The 10967-nt window shown below is 32.5% G+C and overlaps 1 protein-coding gene across 1 annotated transcript; it reads right to left on the bottom strand.

The window, feature by feature from the left end:
- Positions 1 to 10019: 10019 nt before the first annotated feature.
- LOC139889411 (uncharacterized) lies at positions 10020 to 10528 on the bottom strand. The gene is made up of 2 exons (XM_071872365.1): positions 10100 to 10528; positions 10020 to 10025 (listed from the first exon to the last, which is right to left on the bottom strand). The coding sequence occupies exons 1-2, from the start codon at positions 10526 to 10528 to the stop codon at positions 10020 to 10022; spliced, it is 435 nt and encodes a 144-aa protein (XP_071728466.1).
- Between the last annotated feature and the right edge of the window lie 439 nt (positions 10529 to 10967).

Raw genomic sequence — 10967 nt, 5'->3', positions numbered from 1 at the left:
CTTTTCAACTACCGGTTCTTTTTCCCTATCTTGATCAGGTTGTGGTTCTTGTGGAGTAGGAATAGTTTCATCAGAAGTTACAGGTATTTCCGGTGGTTTAAGTGTTGTACCACTTCTTGTGGTAATGGCTTTAGCTGTTTCATTCCGGGGGTTAGCATTTGTATCACTAGGTAGACTTCCTGGTTTTCTTTCACCTATTAATTTTGCTAGGTTACTCACTTCTTGTTCTAGATTTTGAATAGAAGCTTGTTGATTTCTAAATGCTTGAGCATTTTGTTCATTGGTTTGTTTCTGAGATGTGAAAAACTGCGTTTGAGTTTCAACTAGCTTCGTCATCATATCTTCTAAATTCGGCTTTTTATCATCGGTTTGTTGTGGTGGTTTGTTTTGAAAATTAGGTCTTTGCTGATTGTAAGTATTATTGGATACTTGTTGATTGCTAGGACCTTGTTGGTTGTTGTATGGAATATTTCGGTTATAATTCTGGTTTTGATTGTAAATCGGTCTTGGCGGTTGATAATTATTCTGATAATTATTTCCAGGCCTTTGGTTTATGTATGAAATATTCTCTCTTTGTTCCATTGTTAATTCAATACTGAGACAATCTTTTGTCAAATGTGGTCCTCCACACTGCTCACAACTAATTCGTATTGAGTGAATATCTTTAGTCATCTTTTCCATTCGTCTCTCGACAGCATCTATCTTTGCGGAAATGGAATCTAAGTCATGGCTAGAATCGGCTATAGCTGCTTTAGATGATCTAACGATATCTTTTTCTTGGTGCCACTCATGTGAGTGGGAAGCAGTGTTATCAATAATTTTGTAAGCATCAGTTTCGGTTTTCTTCATAATAGAACCACCAGCTGCTATATCTATGTCTTTCCTTGTAGTGATGTCGCATCCTTGGTAGAATATTTGTACTATTTGACAGGTGTCTAAACCATGTTGCGGACATCCTCTTAACAACTTTCCATATCTTGTCCACGCCTCATATAGAGTTTCATTCGGTTTCTGTGTGAACGTAACAATTTCTGCTTGAAGTCTTACGGCTTTAGATGCAGGAAAGAATTGTTTAAGAAATTTGTCAACTAAAACATCCCATGTATCAATCGCCCCTTCAGGTAAAGATTCCAACCAATCTTTGGCTTCTCCCTTTAAAGTCCAGGGAAATAACATGAGATATATCTGTTCATCCTCCACTTCTCGGATTTTAAATAGTGTGCAGATCCTATTAAAGGTACGTAGATGTTCATTTGGATCTTCCTTCAGCGCACCACTAAATTGGCATTGATTAGTCACCATGTGTAGAATTTGTCCTTTGATTTCATAATCTGGCGCATTAATGTCTGGATGAGTTATTGCGTGACCTTGGCCAGTGCGTTTAGCTCTCATTCGGTCTTCCATACTTAAAGGTTCCAGATTCTCCATAATTGAATTTATTGAATCGGAATCACTAGAGGATTCTGATTTAATGGTTCGTTCCTCAACAATCTCTGTTTGAATGATTGGTGGTTCCGAAGGAAAGTTTAGTGGTTCAGGATCAATGAACCGTTCCTGAATATTCTCCGGATTCTCAATTGTGAGGTCGGGTTCAAAAAATGGATTATCGGAAATTTGAACTGTAGTACTTGGTCGACTGGATGATGATTCTAAAGAAAAATCAACGGCAGTAATATTTGCTAAATGTCTTGATCTAGTTACAGGTAGTGAACGTACAAAAGGTGGTGAACGTCTTGCTCGGTGCATTTACTGAATATCCTATTAGTTTTTTTTAAAAGGAAAGAAAAATTATAATAAGTTATCCAATCAATAGACTTTTCTGATTTTGCCCACGTTTCGAATAGCCAAAAGATGCAGCAGAGGGGCAGAATTCGTTTGGTCTCAATATAATTGAGGACTGTTTGGCTCCAATAACCCGGTCCACGTACAAATCCAACTATTACTACGAACCAGAAAATTTTGATGTCTATTAATTTAACTACTTAAAACAAATTTTCGTAATTTTAAGAAATTTAGATAAGAAGTAGAATAAAAATCTATGTCCTAAAACTAGAATAGCGAGAAATAAGAAAGAAAAAGAGTTCGTCGAAAAAGGTCGAAAAAGAAAAATGGTTGAAAAATAAAAGGTGACGGAAAAATAAAAGAAACTTATAAAACTTAAAAATACTTGACTAACCTAACCTTATTACTACAACTAACTTAAAATTATAATCGCAAATTGAGATAACTAATTGGAATGATAATTGGTACATAGTAAAAGGTGTCTAAAAATATTAAAGCTTACAAGAAAAACTATATCCCAAATGGAAATAACTTAAAAAGAAACTAAAACTTAAAAAGGCGTCGCAAAATTCTAAAGCACCTAAATCTTAGTCTAAAGAAAAAGCACTTAAGGAATTCTACGGCAAAGCCTAAAAATCTAGAGGTAAAAATAACTATTGCAAAAACTAAGTTTAAAATTAAATATGAGCGAAAAATACAAATATTACGCTAAAACGATTAAAAAGGACAAAATATAAAAATATACAAAAAGTTGTAAAAAAAAAAATTACAATTTTTATAAAAATATTATTTTTATATTAATTATTTATTAAAACTATTAATTTTACAATTTAATTAAACTAATTAAACTAAATAAAATAAATTAAATAAAAAGTAAAACTTAAAATAAAACTAATTATAATAATAATAATAATTAGGGTTAAATAATAATAATAATATTAATTAATTACCCGTAATTAATGCAAAATTAGGGTTCTGTCGCGTGTCAGGTACCCTCCGCGAGTTGCGGTATTCAAGGCATCAAACCCCGCGAGTCGCGGGGTTCCAGTTTTCAACTGACAGGTTATTTAAATTCGACGCGTTTTTCTTTATTTATTTTTTTATTATTATTTTCTGTTTTTAATTTTTCTGTTTAAAAAAAAAAATATGTGTATAATAAAAACTTATATTTAAAACTTAAATAAATAAAATTACTTTATAATTTTATAAATAAAAATCTTAAAACTAGATTTATATATATATATTTTTGTTTATATGTTTTTAAATAAAAACAAAATACTTAAATAAAACTTATATAAAAATAAAGAAACTTTATAAAACTTAAATATTTAACAAAATCTTAAAAATACTTATATTTTTGTTTTTCTTTTTATATTTTCGAATAATTAAAAAAAACGTAAATTTTTTTTTTTTATATTAGCGTTGCGCTTCCGGCGTTTAAGAGTCTCCCCGGCAGCGGCGCCAAAAATACTTGATGTCAAAGCTAAGGGGTATAAAATACTATTAAATTTTAGCAGGAAATACTATTAAATACGATACAATTTTACACAAGATATTTATTTATTTATAGAATGGATATACTTAAACCTTGCTACAACACTTATAGGCAGTGTACCTAATCGTACAGTAGTGTAGTTTTTAGTAAGTCCGGTTCGTTCCACAGGGAATCTTTTTTAAACAAAGCTCAACGCTATATTGGTTTACTTTTATAAAAATACAAATATATATATATAAGTAATATTATTATTATAAAGGGGGGTTTTTACCGTTTAATGACCGGTTTGTCGATTTTAAAACTTTAGTCGCAGTTAAAACCAAATAAATACAAGACTTTAAATTAAAGCATAAAGTAAATAACGATAATGAAATTGCGAATAATAAAAGTGCGATAAAATAAACTTGCGATAATTAAAAAGTACGATAATTAAAAGTGCAATTAAATACAATAACAATAAAAATGCGATAATTAGAAGTGCAATTAAATATAAAATAAAGAAAATTAAATATGAAATAAAAGAATTATGCTTATTTAAACTTCCGTAATCATGATGTTTGACGTGTTGATTTTAGTTTTATGCCCATGGGTTAATTGTCCTTTGTCCTGGATTATTTAATATGTCCATACGAATTTGTCCATAATAGTCCATCAGTCATAAATATAAAGAGCGAAAGCCTTCGTCAAATTATTCTTATTCCCGAAGTCAAATATTCCAACTAATTGTGGATTCGAATTGTAACAAGGTTTTAATACTTTGTTTAATGAATACACCAGGTTATCGACTGCGTGTAAACCAAGGTTTTACTACTTTGTTAACAATTACACCAATTACCCTTGAATGTAATTCACCCCTGTTTCAACAAGTTTATTAACTATTAATCCAGTTCCGTATCCGGTAAAATGAATAATTATTGGTATTTATAGATATCCCGCCCACCGTACCCAGTCAAGCGTATGTGGTTATATATAAATACGTCAAATTATAAGTTTGTATATTAAATTAACAAGGTATTGTTTAGTTAATATAAAACCCATTAATAGCCCATAGTCTAATTTCCACAAGTGTCGTTCTTTTGTCCAAACCCCAATTATGGTACAAAGCCCAATTACCCAATTTTAGTAATTAGCCCAACATCATGATTACTTCGGATTAAATAAGCATAATAATAACTTAGCTACGAGACATTAATATAAAAAGGTTGAACATAACTTACAATGATTAAAAATAGCGTAGCGTTACACGGACAGAATTTCGACTTACACCCTTACAACATTCGCTAACATACCCTTATTATTAGGATTAAAATTAAAATTAAAATTAAAATATAAATATAAATATATACGATATAGATAGAGAGATGGATGGATTTTTGGTTATTTTTGCGATCAGAATTCGTTTGCTTTTATAGGGATTTTCGACTTTTGGGGCTCCGCGACTCGCGGCATTTTTGCCTTCAAACTCCGCGAGTCGCGGAGTTTGAAATTACAGCTCAGTCCCTTTTGGAGTCTTTCTTGCCGACGGTTTATAATATATATATAATATATATATAATTAATTATATATTATATTATATTTATATACATAGTTAACTTGTAATTTTTAGTCCGTTGCGTCGAGCGTTGAGAGTTGACTCTGGTCCCGGTTCCGGATTTTCGAACGTCCTTGCGTACAATTTTATATTTTATACTTTGCATTTTGAATCTTGTACTCTTGTAATTTCGAGACGTTTCTTATCAATAATTGGAACCTCTTTGATTGTCTTTTGTACTTTTGAGCTTTTTGGTCGTTTGCGTCTTCAATTCGTCGAATCTGTCTTTTGTCTTCACCTTTTATTATTTAAACGAATATCACTTTTAAATAGAACAATTGCAACTAAAAGCTTGTCTTTCTTGAGGAATAATGCTATGAAATATATGTTCGTTTTTAGCATTATCAATAATATATATATAATTTATATAATTATTTATATATTATATTTTATTCTTATGCATAGTTGACTCATAATTTTTGGTCCATTGCGTCGGGCGTTGATAGTTGACTCATGTCCCGGTTCCGGATTTTCGAACGTCCTTGCGTACAATTTAATATCTTGTACTTTGCGTTTTATAACTTGTACTCTTGTCATTTTTAGACGTTTTTCATCAATAAATTGAACCTTTTGAATTGTATCTTGTACATTTGAGCTTTTTGGACGTTTGTGTCTTCAAATCTTCGTTTTCGCCTTTTGTCTTCGCACTTATTTATTTAAACAATTACAATGAAAATATAATACAATTACATATGAAAACCTATTATTTAGGAGGGATATTGCTATGAAATATATGTTCCTTTTTAGCCTTATCAGGCGCCAAGAAAGTGTTGATGTGTGCGGAACAATACATCTTTTACCCTCTAAATTTATACATGATTCAAATACTACAAATAAGCACACACAACTAACAAGCACTTTGAACCCGGTTATTATAGTACTTTAATGTAAGTATTCATTTCAAGTTCGTCCCAAGAGAGCAGTGTAAGTCGGATAATTGAAACTATTAATTGTCCTAGGGTTTGTTTGATTGGGGGTTTCGATTGATTTTGATTAACAACTAAAACTTGCACAATTAAACAAACTTAAACTTAACAAGTAAACTAGTAGCAAGTAACAAGTAACGAAATATTAAGAACTTAAATCAATAACTAAGTAGTGTTCACTTATCTAATCCTCTCTATGCTTGAATTGACCTGTTTTACCCAAATTGCTATCGCACTAGTTGTTGAACTATTAAATGTTTAGCATCACTACTAAATCTCAAATCAAATAACACTTCGCAAATTCACATAAGCATTGTATTCTAAGATCGAGTTAAGCACGATTTGGTTATTGAGATTATGCCTAGGTTGAAATCACTTAAAACCCCCAATTATCGAAATCACTTAAGATAACCGGCACTACTATGTTGACTAAAGGGCAATTGAAAACCAACCTAGATCAAGAACACAATCACTTGAAATTCCTAAACTAGTTATCTAGATCACCTAAGGTGTTGAAGCACACATTGATTCACTTCTCAAATCACTAAGAGAGCTACTCAACATATGTAATCAAAGTCAAGCCTAAAACAAACTCATAGCAATGGATCTTCAGCTAACTCAATAACACAAGATCATGTAATTCATTCAAACAACATTATTCAATTGATTTTGGGGCAAACACTAGCATTAGAGATTCATAGATAAGCAAACACAAGAGATTTAGCCAATCATGGCTAAGATTACACTAATAATAAGCATAAAAACATCAATAAATATCATCTTGAGTGATTACAAGTGATTAGTTCAAAGCTAGATGAAGACAAACAAAGATTACAACTAATTAGTGCAAAATGAGTAGAGTAAAGTGGAGATTACAACCCAAAATGACAAAGAGAAGAAGATCTAAGCTATAATCATAAGATAAAGAAGAACAAAATAAATTAAAACTAAAGCATTCATCATTATAAGTAGAGAAAATAAGAACAAGTGCTAAAATGGAAAAGAAATTACAAAATGGAGAATAGATGATGTAGATCTAGCATCTAGCTTCACTAATCTTTGGCTTGGAACATGAAATTAGGCTTTGATCTTGATGGAATCATGATTGGAACCCTTTTAGGGCTCCAAAACGGCCTAAGGAAGCATCTCTCTCACTCAAAAACCCCAAATTTGCTTTTATAGGTCGACTGAATTTTCTGGTTGAATCAGCGCCAGGAGCGGCGCTTTTGGAACAGGAGCGGCGCTTTTGGGAGGACAGGAGCGACGCTTTTGGGTAGGAGCGGCGCTTTTGGCACATAGGAGCGACGCTTTTGTGCTGGAGCGGCGCTTTGGCTACTGATCTTTTTAACACACGTTTTAGCACATAGGGTCGCCGCTTTTGACCTTAGGAGCGGCACTTTTGACCCTGGAACTTCATTTTCACTCCAAAACTTCACTTGGTTCATTCCTTTGGCCCAAGGGTTAATTCCTTAGCATAAATATGAACGTTTAGACCACTTTTGTCCCGAAACGACTAAATACCACAAACCGCTCACTAATCATCACAACCCGTATCGAAATGTCACGAAAGTAGGGGGATATTGTGAAGATAAATATGTATATTTTGAGCAATATCGGGTGTTTTTCGGTGGCTAGCCAGATTTTAGGGCATAATTGTTTCTCTTGGTTTCTGGTTGGTTATTTTTCGTGTGTTGATTATCTTTCTTGTTGCCGTGTGGTCAGAATTGGGGTTTCTGTTTCTTGGCTTCCCAGTTTTTTGGCGAAAGTGGGTCATCGGGAAGTTTTAAATGCGGGTGTTGGTGGTAACCCGTTTCATCTCTAGACCCTCTTCACTTTTATCGCGTTTTTTGGATGGCCACTAACCTTCCGCCGTCGTTCTTGTGGTCTTTGGTTTGATGGTTTTCAAGTTGTTTGTTGGATATGTTCAGTTATTTGTTGGTCAACTTCTCTCGTCCTTTCCACGATTCTGCTCTAAATCTGGCTGGATGTACCCTTTTCGGTCACCGAGATTTTGGTTTGACGTTCTCTCAGCCATATGTACACTGGTGAAGATTCTACCTTGCTGGATATTGGTGTTGACTGTAGTTCCTTTATGGTTCTGACCTTTGACGATTTAAGCTCGTCGTTGCCAAAAACCTTTTGATTCGGTCTTTATGCTTGGAAGCCAGGCTGTGAGTTCGTTCCCTGGAACTCTTGTTTTGTGCAGGTATCAAGACTGGTGCTTTTTGGGCAAGATTTTCTTTCTTGTTGGCGTTTTGAGGTGGTGACCGATGGTTATGTTGTTTTCAGACTAGTGGTTGTTTACCGTGGCTCCTGTTTGGAACATCTATGGTATCACACACTTTGTCTAATCCTTTGCGACGTTCTCTCGACCTAATTTTGGTAGAATTGTGATTCTTATTGGTTACCACATTTTTTTTTCTAGCTAGTTTTTTTCGATAGGAGCTCGGCGACTACCAGCGGTTGTTTCTTGTTGTTTGGTGGACGTAGTGGCGGTCGGTGTTCTCCCGACCGTCAACGCTTGTTTTTTTCTTTCTTTTTAGTATTATCGGCCGGTAGGTTTTTTTAATTTGGCGTGTTTAGACTACTATTGGTTCCTACTAAAGTGTGTTACGTGTTGATGGTACCGTATTTGGTTTTCAATATCTGGCCGCTTGTTTTGCCTAGTTTGAACTCTCTATTGTATTACTTGTACTTGTTGATGTTAAATCCGTTATTACCTTTTTTAGGGAAAAAATATATGAAATAATCGGAGGCTCACATGTGAAGAAAAGACTCATAATAAGTTATCAATAACTGTACATAAAATACACGTGTTTATTAGGCAGGCATATGATGGCAAAGAAGCACATACATTGACATGTTTCCGCATGCCATCGTCTTCAATTTCAACCCCACTTTTGTCATCTAATGAACCATTGGTGATGTTAAAAGCTCACGAATTTAGAATCTTGCCATCATCTTCAATATGTATTTATAATCTAAACTGTAAAAACATTGTCTTCTATTTGCAACAGGGTAAAAACTCATCTAGGTTTAAACTAGAAACATGAAATTTTATTGTAGACTACTTTAAGCATACTTTACATAATTTAATTCCATTTTTATACCTTAAACCTATTATAATTATAAAATAAACATTGATATAAAAATTATATAAAGAAAGTCGATCTTAAAAAGTTATTTAATATTTATATTTTTTTGTAACTAATCAAACAAAGTTTATAAATTTTAATATGCTATGCTTACATCTAGCCTTAATAGCTACGTTTACCTTTCTTCATATTATTATTATGTTACTATAAATATCTATAATACTACATACGTTTTCTGAATTAAATATTTCTTCATGACAACATTGTATGTAGTTTGCATCCTAGTATGATTATAATTCTATATTAATAATAAAATATATGTAATGTAATGAATAGTTGTAATTATAATCATTCTTATTCAATATTAGAATAAAAATGTAATAAATTTTTATTAAATATTAGAATAAAAATGTAATAAATTTTTATTAAATATTAGAATAAAAATGTAATAAATTTTTATTATTCTTACTAATTACGGAGTATTAGAATAGAATAAAGATGTTTTATTTTAAAAGATATTCTTACTAAATATTAGAAGACATAAATTTATATTATTATAAACACTTCAAATCACACCATTTTTTAGTTTTTCTTGCAAAATAAAAATCATACGATTATCTTAAAACTATCTTATCAATAAGTATAACTTTACTAGCTTTAACTAAGATATTATCCATATATACCGAATAACGAATAAAATTAGGGAAAAATATTCTTTTGACTTTGTTTATATTAACAGCAACATTTTTCTCATTAATAACTAAACAATAATGCTACTTTTTAAACGTTAATACTATAAATATCAAGAGTGTAATTTCAAGAACTTAAAGAGGTCTTCACGTAACGAATCTGAATTTTCTGTATTTTTTGGAAGAACTCCACTAGACACGAAGGAAAACTGTTGGAACATATATGTCTTGTCTTGAAAATTAGTAGACATTATTATCATGAAAAGTTAAGAATGTAATGTAATTAATTTATGGTAACTATGCCTTGTCTTAATTTTTTTTTGAACAACCAACTTTATTAATCTCAACGAGCTATACTAGCAAATTGAGCTAGTATAGACCCGCAAACCACATTACAACGGCTTACAACGCCAATCGTTCCAATTTACAATCTTTTAACCTCTACTTCTATACCAATTGAAAGAAAAAAGACAAATAGAATCAAACAAAATACACCGCTTTAACGAACTTTGATGAAATACCTGACTATTCCTGAACCTCCATATGTGCCAAACAGTAGAAGCAACGATGACATACAATCTGACCTTTGTATCCTCGGACTCTCGCCACTCTTCATACCATGCTATCCAATCAACCCATTCGGAAAAAATTGGCAACGACATCTCGGTCCAAATACGAATTCTTCTCCATAAATCAGACGCCACTTCACAATCAAACATAACATGATGAATTGATTCAATTGCAATGTCACAAGATACGCACCTTATCGTTTGAATTTCAATTCCTCGACGCAAGAGATTAAGTCTAGTGGGAAGCCTATCTAACGCCAACCTCCATAAATATACATTAATCTTCCGCGGCACTTGTTTCAGCCATATCGTATATAAACTGGATGATGGAAGTACCTGATCGTCTACATATTCTCTAGTACCCCTTACTGAAATATCCATTGTCATCCGATAAAGACCATATCCAAGAATCTGTTAGAAATTGGGTATGAATTGACTGCCCGGATTGATTCTTGAATCGTGTGTTCACTTTCTCTATAAAGTATTTCGACCCAACAATTGCCTCGGTTTCACGAAATCTTTGCAGGGATAAGACAAGAACGCAATCAGTGTTTTTGGCAACGAATCACTGATCAAATTATCTGATAGAATGTGTGTTTTCTGTTGTTATGAAAAGAATGCAGAATGAACAATAAGCCGTTCATAAAACTATTATAGAAAAACAGCTAGGAAATGCCTTCATTTTTGGCGGAAAAATCAGTTATACCGAAAAGGTATAAATATTCGTTGAAAGGGTTGGAATGCACTTTTTCTAAGTAATGAATAGTGCAATTTAGATTGAGGTTTCGGGGCGCTGCCCCCTCGACCCCTGCCCGCTCAC

This window comes from Rutidosis leptorrhynchoides, chromosome 2, assembly GCF_046630445.1.
Source record: "Rutidosis leptorrhynchoides isolate AG116_Rl617_1_P2 chromosome 2, CSIRO_AGI_Rlap_v1, whole genome shotgun sequence".
In the NCBI taxonomy this organism is placed as follows: domain Eukaryota; kingdom Viridiplantae; phylum Streptophyta; class Magnoliopsida; order Asterales; family Asteraceae; genus Rutidosis; species Rutidosis leptorrhynchoides.
The sequence above is the reverse complement of the archived record's forward strand: the minus strand, read 5'-3'. Positions and strand labels throughout refer to the sequence as shown.

What these genes read in the sequence shown, in the direction of transcription:
- LOC139889411 (XM_071872365.1), bottom strand. Translation starts at nt 10,528, where the DNA reads ATGGATATTTCAGTAAGGGGTACTAGAGAATATGTAGACGATCAGGTA.